Below are 22670 nucleotides of genomic sequence, written 5' to 3' on the forward strand. Positions count from 1 at the left end.
TCTGATGTGAGCATAAGTATTGGAACAGTTGCCTCACAGGTCTTTCTAAGTGATCAGCTGTGTCCTGTTGCATTAATTCTTCGAATATTAAAAGCAGGGAATGTGTCGTATCAGTTATATCCATTACTTCTGCATTCTGAATCTTGCATTCGATGATGACACAAACCAGGATGAAGGTGAGGAGCTGACTTTGAGAGAAAAGCAAGCAATTTGGATGCTAAAAGAAAAGAGGAAGTCAATTAGAACTATAGCAAAAACAAAGGGCATGGAGAAATCAAGAGTTTGGAAACCACCAGCGACACCAACAACCAACAACTACCTGATCGGCTGAGAAAACAGTAGTTGATGACAGACAAATCATAAAAACTGTGAAAATGAACCCTAAAAGACGAGTCCGTAAAATCACCAACAACTTCCAGAAAGCTGGGGTGATGCTCTGACAATCTACTGTCCTCAGGAGACTTTGACACAGAATTACAGATGCTACACAGCAAGATACAAACCTCTAACCAGCTCCAAAATTAGAAAGGCAAGATTAGAGTTTGAAAAAAAGCACAAAGGTGAGCCAGAAGAGTTTTGGAACTGTGTTTATGGACTGATGAGACAAAGATGAACCTTTATCGAAGTGATGGGAAAGCAAAAATGTGGAGAAAAAAAGGGAACTGCAATGATCCCAAGCATACAGCCTCATCTGTAAAGCATGGTGGAGGTGATGTCATGGCATGGGCCTGCATGGCTGCCTCTGGAACAGGCCCTCTCAACTTTACTGATGACTTAATGTTTGATGACAGTAGCAGAATGAATTTGGAAGGGTACAAAACCATCTTGCCTACCAATATTCAAGAAAATGCCACCAGATTCATTGGGAAGTGCTTCATATTGCATCAGGACAATGACCCAAAACACCCTGCCAGTTCAGTCAAGGAATTTATAAGGGCAAAAAAATGGAAAGTCTTAGATTGCCCAAGTCAGTCTCCAGATTTAAATCCGATTGAACATGAATTTCACCAGCTGAAGAGGAGAGTAAAGGCAGAAACTCCCCAAAACAAGCAACAATTGGAATTGGCTGCATTAAAGGCTGGGAAAAGTATTTCAAAGGATGAGACCAAGAGTCTGGAGATGTCTATGGGTCACAGACTCACTGCTGTGATTGTTCGTAAGGGATCTGCAACTAAATAATAGCTTTTAATCTTTTATATCTGCCTTATGTTCATCTGTCCCAATACTTATGCTCACATCAGTGAGTGGGATGAACTCTAAAAGTGCTGTTCTTTTTATTTGGTAAAACATGTATGTGTTGAAATGGCTAATAATAAAATGTGACATTCTGTAGTTTTGTCTCATATTCATCTTTTCATCATATTTGCAAATGTCTTGACTCCACAGCCAACAGAACAATTTTGTCTTCACTGTTCCAATACTTTTGGAGGGCACTGTATATAGCAAAACTGAATTTCCAGCATCATTACTCCAGTCTTCAGTGTCACGTGATCCTTCAGAAATTGTTCAAATATGCTGATTTGGTGATCAAGAAACATATTTTCTTATTATGAAGGTTGAAAACAGTTGCACTGCTTGATATTTTTGTGGAAACCATGATTATTTTTTTAAGGATTGTTTGATGAACAGCAGAACAGAATTTTTTTCTAACTAAATGTCTTTACTGTCACTTTTGATCAACTGAATGCATCTTTGCTGAATAATGTCTTAATCAACTAAAAAAAGGTAAATAAACAATCTCTTTAAAAAAATCAATCAATCAATCATGACCTCAACTGATCCTATTATTTTTTTACTTTCTCCACAAAAGCTGTATTATTTAAAGTATTGGTCATGATCAGTATGGGATAAGTTTCATACTTTGGGGGTTTGTTCAAATTTCAAATCATTATGACCATTAATAATTAGCTCACCCTCCTAATTTTAAGCCATATCCATTACTTCATTCGTTGCAACGCCACAACCAATCTTACGTCATTTTGCACTCCACTGTTTTGTGTTAATGAATTAGTGAGTTTGACAGTTTGAGGTGCTTCTCTACTAATAACCAGGAGAATAAACTAATTAACAGGTTGCCATGTGCAATATGGAGCTCGTCAGGGCATGGCAAGATAATTACTTTAATTGGATGTAAGAATCCTGACAGACATCAGAGATGCCTTCAAGTGTGCCTCGTATAGGCTAATGCAAAGAAAAATATCCTAAAATCAGGAGAAAAGGCATTCTGTCAGAAAACGTGACTCTAGCAAAGGCCAAGGCTTTTGTGAGGAAACGTGCCGTTTTCTCACTGTCTCCGGTCAGATACAATCACATAATGGCTCCCCAGAGTGGCTTTAATTAGAGAAAAGGCAAGTGGGATATGTGGCGACAGAACTTTCTGCAGGAAGCTCATCAGAAAGATTCCTCACACACCGTCTCTCTCTTTTTCTCTCGCTCACACCATTATCTAATCAAATACAGAGAGGCGGCCCTACTGTCATGCACCTCGGGATCCAGGCCAGGAAATTACATCCAGCAATCAATAAAATAAGCCACTATCTTCATCAGTGAAATTAGTATTGGCACTAGCCGTTTTCCATTTGACCACAATGAAGTCTTGTTTTTTTTTTTTTTCCATTATCATTTTTTTTAAATGACTCAGAAAAAAAAAAAATCCTCCTGCGGTTCGATAATGACAAAGACTATATTTCATTCTCTTCTGCTCGCGTTTTGCTGATCTGCGTCCTCTGGAGAAATTAATTGCTGCGAGTCTGTCTGCCAAGGCTCCTTCCAGGACAAACTTCCCTGTGTTTTTTCCCTCTTTTGTCTGCTGTACCTGGCCAAGAACGGCGACCTGCCGCCGATGGGCTATATTTGGGGCAGGGGATGATTAAAAGTGCTGCTCTACCCTCTATCTAAGACAGGCCTATTCATTCTACTGCCGCCCCATTGCTGCCACACCAAAGAGCCTGAATAATTTATGCACAGTATCAAACATGAAAGAAGACCTTCACTCTCTCTTCCTCCGCCCTTCCTCCCTAGGTTCCTCCTCTTCCTTGTCTTTGTGCCTGATGTATCTCGCACCGACCCGATGCTGTTCAGAGCAGATTTGGAAAAGCCATCAGGCGTAATGAAGGACTCACCCCGGCTCAGTTTAAAGGTGGGTGCTGATGGCCATCGGATGGAATGAGCAAAAGATCCATACAATTAAATGGAGATTAAATGTGAAGGTATGAGAGATAGGTGAAATGAGGAGTATGCTGATGGAGACACTTCAGGGCTTTATTGTCTGAGAGGCTATTTGAAATGATTATGACGATACAGCCCATTTGCCTCCATAAGATATTCAATTCAGTAGCAGGATGATGGGAGAGAAAGAGATGGGAAAGGGCAAGAAAGGTGAATGCACAGCATGAATTCCACCTACATACAGTTCAAAGCTAATTAAAATGAGGCACAATCATATAGAACACAATCTTTATTTATGATGGAATTTATGGCTTCACAGGAGAAACTTGTTTTCAAGTAAGTAAATCTGGCAAAAAAACTTAAGAAATGTTCACCCCAAAATCAAACAAAATTAAAAATTAAATTAAAACTATATTTTGTATAAAGACAATGATGCCTATTTTCAAATAATTATTTTTGCATTGTAATATTATATTCCTGTATATTCAAATACATTTTCCTCCCCACACTCCAATTCTCCAATTTATAGAAAAGTAATTACTGTAAAAATACCAAATTTACATTTGTCAAGATTTCAAGTAAACATGATGGTAGTAGTTTTTTATTAAATACATTTATGTAAATTATATTAAATAAATGCTTTACATGCAGTTTTATATGTATTAAGTCCAATCAGATTTTAACTGTAATTTACCCAAAAAGAATAAAAAATAATTTAAAAAAATCTAAAATAAATTATATTTTATTTACAGTACAGCGAACCAGTGTTGCCAGGGTAGCGGCACAAGTGGGCTATTTTGAAAATACAGTCGCGGGAAAAAATTACAGAGCCGTGGGTTGCAGTTTTTTGGGCTACTTTTTTAATGTACCGCAGCTGCCCCAAGTGTATATAGACAAATAAAAATTTATCTAAAATAGATCCATTTACTAATGTGTATTATACTTGGAATGTATCCTTGGCAACTTAAGAACGGAGAGGCGGTTGTAACATCACAAACAATGTGAGTTTCAGCAGAGCATACATGTTAGGCTTTTACACAGCAGAAATAAACATGACAACAGCCACTATAGATTATATAAGATAATAAACATACGATTACGATAGATATAGTCTGTATGTGATTTTCTTGAGTGAATGTGTACATCTGAAATGCTCATTTGTGTAGCGATATAAAAGGCTATAAATAGCATATTTTAACAACAGTAAATGACCAAATTCCACATGTGATCGTAAAAGGAAGTTATTACAAACACTCGATGGTGGTTTGAAGTGAGTTCTGAGTAAAAGCGCACTATTAATCTCATAAATTGTCTTATGTAGCATGTTAGCTCTAATGCAGCTGCAGAACAGGTCCAATTCTTCTTTATATAATGCATTTTGTCATAATACTTCACGTAAGGTCGCAATAAATGTTTTGTTGTATTTATTTAGAAATACTTTTGATAATAGTTGGGTAAATGTATACTGGGATTGAAGCGATGTGGCTTGGTAAACTCTTATTGCCAGTTTAAAGGCTGATAATGGCTGAATAAAAACAAAAGAATAATGACAAAAGAATAATAAGGATTATGTCTCATACCTGGCGGAGGAGTGAAAGGTTCTGTTTCCTTAAACTAGTTTGTCATGCATTTCTTTTTCAACACATTTACAGGTAAATCCTAGTATTTGTCCATTACAGTGATTAACACGATTACATTTTTTAATCGATTGACAGCACTAATTCTTTTTTCTATTGAAGCATTATAGAGGACAATTTCAATTTAGGTTTTCAATTCATGTTTTATATAAAAATTTACATTTAATAAAAAATAATAAGTAAATGATATACACTATTTACTAATATTTTATTAAATAAAAATTATATTGCTGGACATAAACTCACAAAGACACAAACAAACACTCACCTCCCATGTTCCCTCATATGACTGCTTCTTGAGACGGATGGCCCAATTCTCCAGGCACGCATCAGTGCAATGGTCCATACTGAGGATGACCGGCCGGGTGAGCATCACACCGGGCGGTCCGCAGCTCACCACGGGACTTAGTAACGTCTGACACCCAGCCAGGGGCAATCTAGAGAGAGGCAGAGGGGGAGCACATGGTCAGGATTCAAATAACGGGGCCTGGATGGATGGCCAATGTCAAGCCCAGAGCAGACCCTTTAACAAGATGATGTTCCACTATTAATCAGGGCTCTGGTGCTCTGATCTGACTTTTCACACTCTGCATTCAAGCCCAGTAGGGAGCTGGTTGTGAACACCGCATGAATGCATGAGCAAAAAATAGCCAGACCGTTACCTGGTGCTTCACTCCGACAGGAAAATCTAAAACAGGAGAACATTTCCCTCTCTGCGGCCCATGGCTCATTTACATATAACAGACAAGACACAACACATACACACAAGCTTTTGATATCTCAAGCCAGCATTAGTCATAAATCTGAGCAAACGGCTTACACACACACACACACACACACACACGCCAGCATGTGCAGACTGACTTCAATTATGTTCGACGCTCTGTGCCGGGCCTTTTTAAAATCTGATTCAAACTGTGCATCCCTTCTTTGTGAGGCAGATCCTCAGATTGGTTCCAGGGACCTACCTCATGTCTTCTTTCTTCTGAATGGTGAGATAAATCTCATAAATCTTCCCTCTGGGAATGGCCTCTGGCGGGATGAGCAGGCTGATTCCTAATGTAAATAGGAACAAAAGAGACAAGGTAGGCTCATTTGTTCCGTCTGAATGCTGCTTTTGTCACAGCTCACAGCGGGACTCTATGTGACAAAAGTAAATGTGGTTAACACCATACAAATCCACTGTCAAGGTCAAAGATGTCATCTATCATGTGTATTTTCCAAAACTCTTTCACTTTATGCCCTGGAGATATGGACAGTGGCAGGAAGTACCTAAAGCAGGGGTATTCGATTAAAGTTACAAGAGGTCCAGTCTCATCCTTTTCAGCAAACAGCCAAACAATCACAGTTTACATTTTTTCATAAGTCAATGTCTTTCAGAAAATGTATTGTAAATTTACTTTCAGAATTTTTTTTTTTCTTTCGCAAAATACCTTAATAAACGTAAGAAATAATAAATCCTAAATAGTCTGATCTAAACTTGTATTTGACTGGAATTGGATTTAAAATAATTAATTCAAATTTTAGTAAATTCAAATGTATATTACAATTGTAATTTTCCTAAATAAATAAATAAAAGAAAAAGAAAAAGTTACTCTGGGCAATTTGTAACAGTGAAGATTATATAGATTATATTTTTTTTCTTTCGCAAAATACCTTAATAAAAGTAAGAAATAATAAATCCTAAATAGTCTGATCTAAACTTCTGTATTTGACTGGAATTGGATCTCAAATAATTAATTCAAATTATATTAAATTGTTGTCCAAAGTAACTGACTAAATAAATAAATGAGAAGATGACATACATGCAAAAAAACTTAATTAAATAAATAATAAAATAAAATAAAATAATATACTATTATATGCAATTATAATTATTATATAATTAGTCAACCCCTAACTCTACACAATAAACTTTGCCATGTAACTTGTCTAAGTCTAAAATAATCGCATTTAAGATGAACGCATAAAAGCAGCATAAGCCATAAACCATACTCAAAATAGACACGGATAACAAGTATCAGGCAGTTTGAACAATTTGAAGGGCAATGTTCTTAGTCAAGGGAACCCTGGTTATTTCATTTCCACTGCCTTGTGAGCTGTCTCTTTGACCGCGAGTGATTCATAATGTGACAGCTTGATGAACCCTCTGTCTGTGATTAAGGAGACTAATTGGTTTGAATATACTCTGGTGGTGTCCTTGGAGTGGATAGAGTTGCAGGCACTATGAATGCGCACGTTGCATATCGGCTTACAGTGCCACGGCTGACAGCTAAGTCACTGGCTCGGCTCGGAGAAGATGCAGTGAGGTATCCTTCAAAAATAAGAATGGGAAAAATAAAACAAGACGTTCCCCAATTACAGCTATTTTCATCGAAAAAGGAAAACGGTCGTCATTGTCATAACGCAATCATTAGTATATAAATGGAAGCGCTTCTTTGCCCGCTCTGCCTCGTTACATAAAAAAAAAAAACTCTTTAGAAGGTGTTCGCATTCGCTCGTGTCCCGATTTACATAAAACTGCTTGGATTACCGTGTAATTGGATCACTTCACCCTTCCATTTTGGGCCATGTCGGTATAATAACGTTGCAGTTTAACAAAGCTCCAGAGCTCTTTCACAACACTCCTGACTAAACACAAAAAAAACATTTTGTACTGTTTGCAGTCGTATAATCTTACCAGTGCTGGGGAGGGTTAGGCGACCACCCAGGAAATTGAAAGTGCCGTAGGAGGTGTTGACGTTGTCTCTCGGTAGCGTTTTGAAATACGTCTGAGAGGACAGGCGGTTCATGAAGTCATTGGGGTCGCTGGGCAGTTTGCCGTTGTGCAGCGTGTGGGAGCCGTTAGGAAGAGGCTCCAGGAGGGGGCCGTTGCTCACGGAGAACTTTCCGGTGACTTCGTGGCGAGAACGCAGAGTTCCCTGGTAGCTTGTGGTGGTGGTGGTCAAATCGGGCTGGATGGTGAGCAAATGAGAGTTTTCTGTAGAAACAGAGAGAAAGAAACATTTGAAAAATGATTCAAAAGGTCACAGTGGTTAAAAGTGCACAACACAAATTGAAATTCAGCGCAAATGCACAAATCCATGGATGTAGCCGGGCCTTCGGCGCTGAGAGAGACTCACTCGTAAATAAATCAATGCCTCCTCCTCCTCCTCTTTAACAGCCACAATCAATTCCATACAGAGTTTAAAGAAAGCTTGGCAGTCACGGTTTAAATTTTTTCACACTTACTGTGTGGCTTTTTTCAGGTTCAAATCCACAAAATCCAACTCCATATTTTGCGATTTCAGAACCGCTCTCGTTTTTTTCCACGTTAAACACTTTACATATGTAAAAATAAAAGTGCACAGCAGTAGGCAGATTTGTTTCGTGGGAGGATCAATGGAAATCAGCTTAATGCTACTATTACCAAATCACTTCCCACGGTAGCAGGCGGACGAGTGAAGGTCTCCTCTCACTTATGACTTCAAAGATGATTTAAGTAAAACCACCACAATCGTTTGCAACTGTGAAGATGACACACAAAACTGTGACTACCGCCATTTAACGTAAACACCGCACACACACGAGACTGTGAGTTGCTATATCCACAGGTGGCACAGGAACACGGGCACTGGGATGAAAGGATGGGTGTGAAACACCACGATGAGGGGTGGATAGTGTAGAGAAACGATAGCCTACTGCTGCGGGCTGCCCTGCGCGGTGCCCACACACCTGGCTTTGTGGGCTTGATGCCCATGGGCTGAAAGCCAGTGGTGAGGATGGAGGAGTCAGCCACATCTGCATCGAGACCTTCCTTCTTCCTGCGGTAGACCAGCACCAGTACGATCAGCAGCAGAGTCAGACAAAGAGCCACCGCTACGATCCCCACGTACAAGGCCACATCCTCAGCACCTGATGCCGCTGCGCAGAGACAGAAAAAGAGACACATATGTCAGTAACAGTCACATACAATATTGGTTACAATATTAGGAATATTAGCATTTTTGTATTTGTCAGCAATGAGTAGGAAACCATAACTAAAATATTTTATTTTAAAGCATGTTAACTTCTGGATTGTAGATCTGGTTTACAGTCATAATATTTAGAATATCAGCAATGATATTGGTTAAAACAGAGAAATAAAGAAGCTAGGTTCTCTCTGTAACACTTTCAAATATTTTTGTATTAATTAATTTTATTAAAAACATTAACATAATTGTGTTACATAATGCTAAATAGTGCTGGACAATGATTAATCGTGATTAAATCGCATCCAAAATAAAAGTTTTTGTTTATATACTATACGTGTGTGTACTGTCTATATTTATTATGTATATATAAAGACACACAAACACTATATATTTTGAAAATATTTACATGTATGCACATGTATATATGTGACCCTGGACCACAAAACCAGTCTTAAGTTACACAGGAATATTTGTAGCAATAGCCAAAAATACCTTTTATGGGTCAGAATTATAGATTTTTCTTTTATGCCAAAAATCATTAGGATATTAAGTAAAGATCATGTTCTATGAATATATTTTGCAAATTTCCTACCGTAAATATATCAAAACTTCATTTTTGATTAATAATATGCATTGCTAAGGACTTCATTTCGACAACTTTAAAGATGATTAAACCAAATATTTAGATTTTTTTGCACCTTCAGATTTCAGATATTCAAATAGTTGTATCTCGGCCAAATATTGTCCGATCCTAACAAACCATACATTAATATAAAGCTTATTTATATTATGATGTATAAATCTCAATTTTGAAAAATTTACACTTAAGACTGGTTTTGTGGTCCAGGGTATAAATATATTTAATATTTAAACATAATATTTTTTTTCCTTAAATATATACACATGCATGTGTGTGTATTTAAATATACATAATAAATATACACAGCACACACACATATATTAAGTACAAAAACTTTTATTTTTGATTAAATCACGATTAATCGTTGCCCAGCACTACTAAATACATTACTCCAGTCTTCAGTGTCACATGATCCTTCAGAAATCATTCTAATATGCAAATTTTGTGCTCAAGAAGCATTTTCTTTGATATTATTATTATCAATGTAGAAAACAAATGTGCTGCTTAATATTTTTTTTGGTGGAAACAGTGATCATTTTATTCATTGATCATTATAAATCTTTGATTCTTTGAACAGAAAGTAAAAAAAAAAATCGATTTAAAATATAAATCTCATGTAACATTACAAATGTCTTTAGAGTCACTTTTGATCAATTTCATCTCTCCTTCGTAAAAGTATTAATTTCTTGTATGGCCTAATGAAATTAACAAATTGTGCAGTAAACAAAGGAGAACACTGCATAAAATACCTTACAAAAAAAAAAAAAAACAACAACCTGGGGATGATCATTTGAATCAAGCATACAACACAGAGGTAAATGAGGTCAGTATACATTCTAAATATGTAATGTGTATGCATTGCATACTGTACTCGCCATGCAGTATTGCACTCCAAATATTTGCCTGAATAGATGATTTAAAACAGCGTAAAGTGATAATCAATGTAAATTTAAGAATGAAATACCTGTTCTTCCCATGTATTACTTTGTAATCTGACGTTAACCAAATTTTGCCAGATGCCAGTGTTTTTTTTCCCCAAGCGTAAAATTATTAGCAAACAGAATTACCTAAACCTGACTTGGCTTGCATTGTGTGTAAGGGAATTAACTGCTGGGAAAACATTTCAGTAGATGTGCAGCTTCCCTACCGCCGCCTACTTAAAAGGTAATCATATCTGTGCTTCAGTGGGTTGTTCTGCAGTTGGAAAGACAGGAGTGTTTGCTGGCAGCCTGCTACATCAGCATTCTTCAAGCTGCTGAATTTATGGCCGTGATTTTGAAAGACACTTCCCTCCAAAAAGAGAGAGAAAGAGAGACAGGGAAAGAGAGTGTGTGTGTTTCTGACACAAAAGCAGATTTCCTTATGAATCCACACAATTTCATGTGCCCTCTCTCGTTGTGGCCTGCAGCTTTATGGCTAAGTACCCAGAGACAATCACATCCAAAATTATTCTAATCAATTGTGTCGGTGGGAAATGGGATTTGTGAAGGTTGTCTCTGTGGCGTGCTGATTTGTTGGGTGGTAGAGGTGTCTGTGCTCACTGCTGGGACAGACCCAGTGGCTCTGTATTGTGACGAGAAGCTGCAGAGGCGTATTCAGGCCTATTTAGATGCTCTGTGGACTGACAGCTAAAAGCTAAGAGGAATCGCTCAGTCAAAGCTCCTGAATTCTGGGGTAGAGTCACAGCTGTGCATATGGGCCATTTCACTGAGCATTATGCCCTGCATCATAGTACAACCTCCAAGTGGGGTCAATGGGAGGGCAAATCAAGAACAAATGTGCATGACTTCAGGGAGAAATTGATGAGAAATTATATCTGCTATCCAGTGCTTTAGAGTAAATAATGCATCTTAAACGATATACAAATATTATGGTAACACTTCAGTATAGGGACCAATTCTCACTATTAACTAGTTGCTTATTAGCATGCCTATTATTAACATATTAGTACTTATAAATCACATATTCTGTATGATTATATTCTACATTCCTAATCCTACCCAATACCTAAACTTAACAACTACCTTACTAACTATTAATAAGCAGCAAATTAGGAGTTTACTGAGGCAAAATTCATAGTTAATGGTTTGTTAATGGTGAGAACTGGATCTGTCCATCTATCTATCTATGAATGAAAACATTCCTTATTTGGTTACTAGTGATTTGTTTACCTTTATAGAATAATTCAAATTAATAGTACAAGTGTTTTTGTTTAGATTTACAGAAAGCAAAATATACAAGGGACAGAAGTTCTATTTTACAAAATTTGTGTTAGCTTGTAAAATCATTCTTGTGTATACTGTGTTTACCATTGAAACCCCCCTTTTAGCCCTTAATTAGCCTTTTATTTACTTTTCATTAGTGTGAACAAAACTGCACAGGAAGTTAGAGTCATGATCACACTTACATACATCCTCACACTCTCTGCTTGGTTTGTTTGGACTAAACGAGAGTGAGATTATCAAAGGAAGTGATTCAGTTAGAATCATCCCAAAGCCCAAAATCACACAGACAATTAAAACAGGGCTGTCAATTACCATTATGCCAGTCTGCATCACTCTAATTAAGCTGTCTTCTAATTGTTCATCACACTCTTAATCACCAGAGTCGCAATAAACACCCTAATTGCCATCAGCGGAGTTGTTACTTAATGCAATCTACACTTCTCAGGACAACAGGTGCCTGGTCCAGTTAATTTCATCTAAATATAGCTCCATTATTCCGACGTGACTACAAAGTATCGCTAATGCCGCGCGGGGGTCATCGGCAACATGTCTTGACATGTTTTGTTGAACGCGACTGACTGATGACTCTGTCAATACGACATGGTACCGTGCAAGCAGGAGGGTGGCCGGGCTCCAGGAAGTGGCATTACATCAGGGCTTGTTTCGTGACAGCTGGTCAATGGTGAATGACTGAGCGCATGCAAACAGGAATTGCTCTTGCGTCTCTGTATCGACGATGCATTAAGTATGTCTGCGGGAAGTGACTTTGTCATGGTTTAAGAGGACTTATGATATCATAAACTGACAGTCGACGCACCAAAACACGATGGGGGCTGGGTTTGTGCCTGTAGCGTGTGCACTCCAGGTGCTGAAAATAGCATGAAAAAAAGGCTGAAGAGTCTGTAAATCTGTAAAACCCTCCAGAGTGGAAGCAAACTTACTCTCCACTGAATCATGAAATGCAATTTCTGGGAGAGAGGAAAAAATAAATAACAATAATAAAATTATAAATGGAGTGAAATGTTAAAATGTTAAACTATTGAAAATATTAAAAATGATATGGTAACATATCAAATCTCACAACACTTGAATTAAAGTTTAAACAGTATTTTTTTAAATAAATATTAAATAAATATATTTTAGTGAATTTATATAACAAAATTAACAAGTTGTCACTCATATAACCAAATCAAATAAAAACAAAAACTAATATTAATACTAATATTAATGATGATGCATTTTATTTATTCAGAGCAATCAAACATCTCCAATATACAATATAAAATATTTATAAATATACTGCCAATAAATTCACAACCTGTTGCTATGAGCATGTAAGAAACACTGCTGCTGAACATATAACATGAATAACCCCCATAACATACATTATCAACCCGTAGCAGATCTAAACAGGTGGAGCTGGGGAAGGTGGAGGGTTTCTGAAGTGCGCTGCAACTGCTACCACAAGGATTAGCCAAGTATTTGAATGTTGAGCAGCGAGCTCATTGGCTACAGATGCAGGAGAGAACCAATCAGCTGTGACGTGATAATGATGTCATTATGTCTCACTGAATTAGATCTGTCGGACTGCGCAATCTAGAGTTTCATGCCAGAACATAAATAGATAGGCCACTTATACACTACAATTTTCAGGAGTGACAACCGCATTTAAAAGCAGGAGTTAGTCCCATAAATTATCGTTCCATGTGTGTATGGAACAGCAGTCACAGCTGATTTGTAACCATAGCAACATTTTGGCGTCTTGTGGGAATTTAGCATAGCTGATAGACGTGCTATGCTCAGGAGGCTGCTTTAGAGAGAGCTGTCTTGCAGTGTGTTTTACAAGCGCTTTTAGGCATGTTGTTTGGTCTTAGCTCTATGGAGTTAATAAAGTGGTCTGTTGCGAATATGATATATATATATATATATTTTTTTTTTTTTTTTTGTAAAACAAAGCATTAGGGTGTTTTAATGTTTTTTGTGCTTGTTTGTTGTTTTTTTTTTTTTTTCTATGAAGATCTGGCAACACTGACACTACCACAGGGCTTGTGAGTGCAAATAGTCCCGTGTCAAAAAATTGCGCAGAATTTCTGTAAATGCGGTTGTCACTACTTGTGTTTTTCGGGTGTTAATTCCATTGCCGAATGCGGTTGTCACTCCTGTATTTTAGTGAATTATGTGTGTACAGAACGTGATTAAGGAGTAAAAGGTGAACTGACAACCAAATGTATCTGCAATGTTTACGTGGCCATACATACATACATATATTAAATAAATACATTTTGTCAATTTATTTACCAAAATTACTAATAATTACTTATACACAAGCAAATAAACAAACAAAAAAATAGAATAAATATAAATCCTAATCCATTTTTGTATATAAAATATTATAAATGCAGATGCATGATCCAACACATTAAGTTGCAGTGCTCAGGGAAACCCATTCTAAAAATATGAATCAAATAAAAATATATACCTTAATGTGTGTTATATCACTTAATCCAACCACTGCTACAAATGGTTAAATTATAAGTTTTGTGTGTGTGTGTGCATGTGTGTGTGTGTTTAGTTAACTACACTTGCTGAAAAAAACAATTTCCACTTTATATTTTTAAACGTTCAATTGTGAGAGATAGAAGATATTATATTACTTTATACTTATACTTACTTTTACTATATTCAATTATATTGCCATTCACAACATAAAGAAGTGCTATAAAACTGATATATTTAAATAAATAAGCTGAAATAGCATATTATATTGAATTAGCTGCATCGTGATGTTCAAACCACTGGCTACGACTCCTACAAAATGCTGGATGTGATTCGTCCCTTAAGTTTCACTCCCCATCTATCCACCTGAACCGATCTCCCTCACCCCCTCTCCCTGCTTTATTTCACCCGGTAACCTCTTTGCACTTATCAGAGCCTTCTTGTGCAACTTTTTTTATCAGGTCTAACAGATGTATTGAAGTTGCCTATAGGCTGGGCTGGCGTTTCCTCTGCCCTGCTCAATAAATGAACAGACATCCATCACGCTTTAATTGACACAGTTAATCAGCTTTATAATTGGATGGATTCTGCCTGATTCCGCGCGGCAGTATTCTGCCTCCACAGCACCTCATGTCTGCCTCGCTTTCAAGCGCCTTCACGTGGAGGCGGTGGGGAGAAAGGCAGGCGAACTGCTTTCGGTATCAGATTCCCCCACCCTTACTCCTTTTTTCCTGTAATCAACACAAAACAGAGCGAGCGATGTTCCTGCTGTTCCAGAGGCTGATGTAAGGTGTGTCGAAACACAGGTTTCTGGAGGTGTAACAGAGTGGGCTCCGAACATCTTGTGCTGTCTAACAGCGGGGTGTCAGGTCTGGCCTGAGGGGACCAAACTCCGCCTGTGGGCAAATCTCAGAGAGTGCCTCCCCTCCTCTCACGGTGGGATACAGCCAACAACCTGCAATTCTCCAATCGTGGCTGAGAGAAACAGGTTCAGACTTGCAACAGTGACATTTTAAGATGGTAGTGATTCTGTCAGGTAGATCCAGTGTTGAAGTTTATGCTAGCTGTCTGTCGGTGTTGTGCTAGTACTTATAAAACACTAGTATTTGGTGTTATAGGGAAGCGTATATCAAAGAAAGGTGGAAATTGATAGCAAAATTGGTAGTTATTTGTGGTTATTTATGAAGATAAAAATGTGAAGGTCATAAGGTCATCAAAGTCTAAAATTGAACCTGTTGAATCTTGTAACAGCTGTAAAAATACAAAATGGAAAAAGTAGGTATTAAAGAATTAGTCCCTTATTATAAAAGACGAAGAGCTGATTTGAACTCAAATGTTACAATGTTATTTCCATTATTGCTAAATGGCTAAAAACAAGGTGCTTTTAAATGTCTTAATTTACTCTATTCCACAAATTAGCCTGATTATCAGTGCAGGCTGCATTAATTCAGCAACATGACTTTTCCTTCTCATCATCACTTTTTACCCAGCAACACCTGGGTGTAATTTCACCAGGTGGCGATGCGCCAAACTGTTAATTATCCTGACTAGATGAATGGAGGTTATGAGCATCCACACTGTAGCTATCCACTGATTTGTGAAAATCAAACAATAGACACCTTTAATAAAATAATATTTGTGACGGTGATTTTGAATCAACACCCTTGTACTTCCAGGAAAAATATTCCTTTTAACTAATTAGCTGTAAGCTCAATGCTAGTCTTTAGAAATATTAAAATAGATGAGTTATTATGTTATCTTTATTTTCACAGGAAATATATTGGTATACTTGTATTAGTATAAAAAAATTACTTGTATTGTCAATGCATTGGTATAAAAAAATCCATGTATTCATGATATAAAAATTAGAGGTCGACCGATAGTGGATTTTACCGATACCGATAGTTAGGTTGGACCACACTGGCCGATACCGATTAATCAACCGATAGTTTTCAAAATGGATACTGAAAGAGAGCTAGTGCTTTACTATTTAAAAAAAAAAAAAGCAACAACTGTACAAAGTATGGTTCAGTAAATGAATAAAAATAATATTATTTAATATATTGATCATTACAGTTATTTCATAGTTTGCTAATGTTAAAAGAAGAAACTTTAAAATTTCAAAAAGGTAGCCTATTAGTAGCTAATAGTGAATGTTGAAATGAAAACACTAACAATGAACAATACTTCTACAGTTTTCATTAATGCTACGAATGGACTCTTATTGTTAAGTGTTACCATTTCATTTCAACAGTCATGCTTAAAGATGGCCATCTTTAAATATCTATACAAGGCCATAGCATTAAAAGTACATACATATGGATATTGTATGTGTACTCACACACTTTATTTGCTTTTATTTAACACTTGATAATTATCTAATCAAAAAAAATAAAAATGTAGTCACACATCGTGCAAAAGCGCAGCGCTGCGTCTAGGAGAACTCAGAGGTATCACAAACACACACTCACACACACACACACACACACACCAGACGCTTTGCGTTCAAATCAAGTGGCGGTCTAAAACAATTTATTTAAATCACCAAACGGACATAAGTTTGCTTCAAGAATGAACAATGTGGCATAAATGAGTTTGAGGTTCGGTGTTTAAAAAACAGAGGGAGGAAAGAGAACGCGTGATCTATTACAGCTCTCTATATGAAGCATACAGACTTTATTAGAGCCACAGAAAGACAAATGTTTTGCTGAAAAATGCACAATACATAATTTATAGCCTAGGGTGAAGTCATTATGTACATTCACAACGATTTGGGAGAATATAATGTAATTTAATAGAAAACTATGTGAATGGCGCTTTGTTCCGCGGCAGGCTTTTCTGTCGGCTGTATTTAAATGCACGTCTGGAGTTTCCCGCTCTGTGCAGCGCTCAGTGTCACGTGTCAAAATGAACAACACGTGCTGTCAGTGATTTCCGCCTCTAGAGGCCACTCTCGTACTGTATAATGCCAGCAGACCCTTCTCAGCCACTCCAGCAACGGTTGCAAACCGGAAAACTATCGGCATGGATTTTTGCCGATAACTGATAGTTGTGGCAATCAACTATCTGTGCCAATTAATCGGCAAAACCGATGAATCGGTCGACCTCTAATAAAAATATAACTATTTATTAGTATTTAATATTTAAAAAAGTCAAAGTAAAATAGATAATTGCATAACATATAAAGTCAGTATTGCTATAATTGTGTATCCGTAAGGGAAAATCAATGGTTTGCCGTGCATTAAAGGATTTTAAATGCACAATGCAGAGGCAAAGAACCACCCGGTGCGAAGCGTGGAATCCTGTGGACCATGGAATCCCGCTTATTCCATGGTCATTTGCCAAGTCATAGACAAGTTAAAATTAGTATTGCTCTTTGCAGCGCAATATTTGACCGAATGGGTAAAAATGACAGTTATTTTCGTCAGTTACGGGACATTAGCTCTAGCATTCTGCTTCAAATCAGACACATAGATGAAGTAGTGCGGTATGATCACATTCATTTGAATGAATTATAGCATTTATTTCAATTAATTATCGAGAGAGAGAGAGAGAGATAGAGAGCGATATGACAGTTGTGTGTGTATTACCTGCGTGCTGCGTCTGCGCATCTCTCTCTACAAACAATTAATTACTTCAAAAATCCAATTTTACCACCTCATTGCTGAGGAATATAATGTAACAATCTAGTATCTAGGCTATTTTATTAATAAAACTCGCGGAAAAACTTGCGCAATCTGTAATCTCGGACTTCTCTCTCTCTCTCTCTCTCTCTCTCTCTCTGTGTTTGTGTGCGAGTGATGTGTATTGGTTAGTGTGCGTCAATTAAAGCAGCACATTAATATAGAACGGTGATTAAATTAAAATTGGAACTACCTGTGCATTAAACAATTTTACTGCCTACCTGCCAGCCAATCAGAATCTAGTATTCAGACAGACCATGGAATAAATATGGATAATATATATACAGTATATATATATATACACACATATACATACACATATATATACACACACACACACACACACACACACACACAGAGACATACATATAAAAATATTTATTGATAATGAATATTTTTATTATGGAGTAATTGTTATGAAGTGAATGTAATTATAAAGTACTTGTATATACACACGGTTAGAAGAAAAAAGAAATTCAGTCCAAAAACATCACAGCGTGCTTTGGTGTAAATTATATTTATGGAGTCCTAAGATATTTATTATTAGAAACTCTACCCCAACAGATACATCCATTATAAAGATTTTCACTCGCTGGTAAAAAGTGGCATTTCTTGTACTGCTGCTTGGCACATCTGCATTAACGGATTTAGATGTTTTTGCCCACCCACCCCATCCCAAACAGTACATGAAATCACAGATTATTATTACACTAACAATTAGGACTAAAGGATTGTTTGAAAAGTACCAACTTAAGAGACACTTTTGATTTAGAAACATACCATACCTAACAAAAGCAGTGATTCTATTAGAGGAACATCATGAGTATCAACCTGTCCTCCTCGACCATATCCACATCCTCAAGTCAAGTAAACAGTCAAATCACACAGATGCTTTGGATTTCTGTACTTTTAACCCACAGCAGGTGCTCAAGGCCCAATCTCCACCTTGAATTACGAGGACACTAAATGCTACTTTTATTTCAACAAGAGTTTCCTCTAACAACTAATTAAACCCTCCGAGGAAGGCTAAAAAAAAAAAAGTAGCCAAAGCAGGCAGGATTTTCTGCTCATTACTGTATAAAACAGGTCTATTGTCTGGCGAGAGACATCTGCTGAGAACAGATTGGGACAAGAATTTTTCTGCGGCCTGCATTCCAATTTTAAAGGATTTTTGCCTATTCAGTGTGCCTGTAAGTGTGGGCTTTAAAGAGTTTGAGCTGGTAAATGACGTGTGGGAGGGCTCAGACTAAAATCTGAAAGGTGCAAAAACCTAAAGAACGAGGGGAAGGACTGCCATTTGACCCCAGTGCAAAAAAACCCCAAAAACAAAAACATCCTGGAGGGGGACTACTGTACTGTATGTTAACAGTGCAGAAAAACTCTGAAATAAAATGCCAATTGAATGATCCAAGACACTTTGATCCAAGAGAATGAGAATACAACACTTTGATGCCCATCTGCTTGGCCGGACCCCCAGCTGAGCAAATTTCCCCATGGCTGCCATCGTACCAGCTTCTGTGCTTTTAATTTGAGCAATATGGGCCAATTAATAACCTCCCAGAACAGAGAAACATAAACATCTAATGATAACAACTAGGCCTTGGACTCGGCTGGTGGGTTGCAATATTCAGTATTTTCTGTCTTTTGTTGTTACCGTTTGCAACATTGGCATTTTTTGCACGTAAAATCTCAACGCTGCAGATATGCTGGGGAGGTTTGAGATGATGCTATGATTGGACATGCCTCCATGTGGCCCTTAGTAGAAAAGCTAAAGATTCTAGAACTGTATCGACTCACAGCATGAGGAATACAAACTCTTCACTCTTGACCTCTACTTGTGCATATACTAATGGGAGTGTTTGCTCACATTCTGCCTCTCTTTATCTCTGTCTCTTTCTATCGGCGATCCGTATCAGCAACAGTCATGGCAGTGGCGAGATTAAACGGAATAGCGCGTGAAGCGAGTTGCCGAGACGAGTCCCTGATTTCTGCTGGGAGTGAAACGGCCCCAAATTAACTGTTAATAAAGAACAAGTGTTCGGCTCACCACATTTCATGATAACCAGTGGGTAAATTACAGGGCGAGACATTAAAAGCGCAGCTCTTTTTCTGTTGTTCTGCTGTCTCTATGGGAGGCCTTTAAACTGCGGTTCCTCACAGCTGATATCACACAAAGCGCTCTGGATGACAGACAGGGTGAATTATTCAACTGTAATATGGCCAAACATATGCAAGTAAGTCAATGAAAACACTTCAACACTGACACAATTAATGTGTTAAAGGGATAGTTCACCCAAAATTACAATTCTGTCATTAATTACTCACACTCATGTCATTCCAAACCCATAAGACCTTTGTTCATGTTTGGAACACAAATTAATATATTTTTGAAAATACGAGCACTTTCTGACCCTGCAGACAGCAAAACAACCACCATGTTCAAGGTCTAGAAAGGTAGTAAGGACATTGTTAAAATAGTCCATGTGACATCAGTGGTTCAATTTTAATTTTATGAAGCTACAAGAATACTTTTTTTGCACAAAGAAAACTAAAATAACAACTTAATTCAACAATTTCTTCTATTCAGTGTCCGCCATCTTAGAATGATTTCTGATAGATCATGTGAGACTGAATACTGGAAAAATTTAGCTTTCAAATAAATAATAATAAACTACATAAACTACATTTCTACTGTTTTTATACTGCATTTGTTATATAAATGCAGCCTTTGTGAGCATAAGAGAAAAACATAAAATCTTACCAACCCTAAACTTTTGGTGATGCATTATAAACATAATACACAAACAAATCAATTCATGCATCAATTTTAGCATTTTAAATCACTGTCTGGCCAACGCAAACATATTTCAAGCAGGATTTTTCTAGTTGCAACACTTTTAGCACATAAAGACTGTAAAGCTGTGAAAACACATTAAACCATTTGGTCTAGAAGCTCTTCTGCCCCCAGTAAGTCACACAGAACCATCCTGAAATCACACAAAGCTATGACTTCTCCATAGTCTGCCCTCTGGCATTTGTTTGAATCAATCGTTTCTCACAGAAACAGTTGATAACGGCCACCAGAAGCTCTGATATCAAAAACAATCATCGGAAGAGCGGCAATAACGCCGCCGCTCCTGAGGACGCCCATGTCAGTTCTGCTGTGGTACTATGGCAACAGCGACTGCAGGACTGAGAGGTTTAAAATCATTAAAAGAACAGATGAACAAGAGGAACGGGAAAGGTTGTGTGAGGAAAGAGAAGCTGGAAAATAAACAGAGGGAATGCAACCCAGGGGACATCAAGACCTTGGACAACTCAAGATTCTCTGATCTGGAAAAATGACCTTCCTGTGAAAAAACACGACCCAACGATACACAAACCCGGCCTGAAATACTAAACAAAGCGTGGTGTTAATGTAGACCTCCAAGGTGCCCTTCCCTCCTGTTGTCTACTAGTTAATGGGACTCTCACTGATGCATCCCAGGCTTCACATCACATTTAGTGATCAATAAAGGAAGTCTGTGTTTTAATCGATTGATTAATCAAAGGACAGAGATGGTGGTACTCACTCTGTGGGCACTGCTCACTGGTGCAGTTGAGAGATTGGAGATCCAGCCCCTGGCATTCTTTCCCACCCGTGCTGGGTGAAGGTTGGGTACATTCCCTGCTCCTCCACATGGTGCAGTCGGCTCCGCATGGCGACCATTTACTCCACTCGCTCCAACCTCCATCCACTGAACACACACATACATATACACACAGAGGAAGTATATTTAGCAATCTATCACACATTAGGGCACAAACATGCTCAAAGTTAAGTCCACAAACATAAATGCGATCACCTCAAATATCTGTATGTGCAGTAACGACACTGGAGGACAAAAGTTGTTTTTGAAAGATGTCTCTTATGCTTACCAAGTCTGCATTTATTTGATCAAAAATACAGTATAAAGTAATATTGCGAATATTACATTTTAAAATATATGTTTCCTATTTTAATATACATTTAAAATGTAATTTATTCCTGTAATGCAAAGGTGAATTTTCAGCAACCACTACTCCAGTAATCAGTGTCACATGATCCATCAGAAATCATTATAATATGGTGATCGGTATATGATTGGTGCTCAAGAATCATTTGTTACTAATGTTAAAAACAGTTTTTGCTGCTTAATATTTTTATGGAAACTATCCCAGCAGGCACACAACATCATAAGACACTGATACTTGGTTAAATTTGGGGTGACCAAAATTTGATGTCAATTCAACTTCTAATGTCAATGCTTATTTGATGTCCAATACCGACGTCAGCTGACGTTGATATTTATTGTTTTTAGGTTGTGCAACCAAAATATAACGTTAAGTCAATGCCAAATACTCATGTCAACCCGATCTCATTCTTAACCAAAATCTAACATCTATCTGACGTCATGTCCAATGTCAACCTGACGTTATATTGACGTCCTGTGCCAGCTGGGATGATACACTACCATTTAAAAGTTTGTGTTAAGTTTTTTTTTTTTTTTTTTCAGGAACAGTGCATCAAATTGATCAAAAGTGACAGTAAGACATTTATAATAATAATTAAACAATAAAATAAAATCAACAAACTTCCTATTAATCAAAAATCCCCAAAAAGTATCACAGTTTCCACAAAATATTAAGCAGCAAAAACTACTGCAGCCTTGATATACATAAGAGACTACGTTCAAAAACATGTAAACATCTTAATTATTCCAAACTTTTGGCTGCTAGAGTATCTCAATACTTGAAGGGGAGATACCATTCAACTAGCTGTTGTTGTTCAGGTAGCTAGCTATAAATATTTCACCTTTAGCTAACCGATCTCAGCAACACACATGCTG

At 37.4% G+C, this 22670-nt stretch overlaps 1 protein-coding gene across 4 annotated transcripts in view; it reads right to left on the reverse strand.

Moving 5' to 3' along the window:
- Positions 1-22670, reverse strand: part of unc5a (unc-5 netrin receptor A) — a 202191-nt gene that overhangs the window by 21114 nt on the left and 158407 nt on the right. For 2 of the 4 annotated variants that reach the window (XM_058797407.1, XM_058797404.1), the window contains 5 exons: positions 21375-21539; positions 8520-8708; positions 7486-7785; positions 5774-5861; positions 5074-5242 (listed from right to left, as the gene is read on the reverse strand). In XM_058797407.1, the coding sequence (XP_058653390.1) occupies positions 5074-5242; positions 5774-5861; positions 7486-7785; positions 8520-8708; positions 21375-21539 (911 nt within the window). Of the gene's footprint in view, positions 1-5073; positions 5243-5773; positions 5862-7485; positions 7786-8486; positions 8709-21374; positions 21540-22670 lie in introns of all 4 variants that reach the window. The other 2 variants (XM_058797405.1, XM_058797403.1) reach the window with 1 other exon arrangement.

Source organism: Onychostoma macrolepis, chromosome 14 (genome assembly GCF_012432095.1).
Source record: "Onychostoma macrolepis isolate SWU-2019 chromosome 14, ASM1243209v1, whole genome shotgun sequence".
NCBI lineage: Eukaryota > Metazoa > Chordata > Actinopteri > Cypriniformes > Cyprinidae > Onychostoma > Onychostoma macrolepis.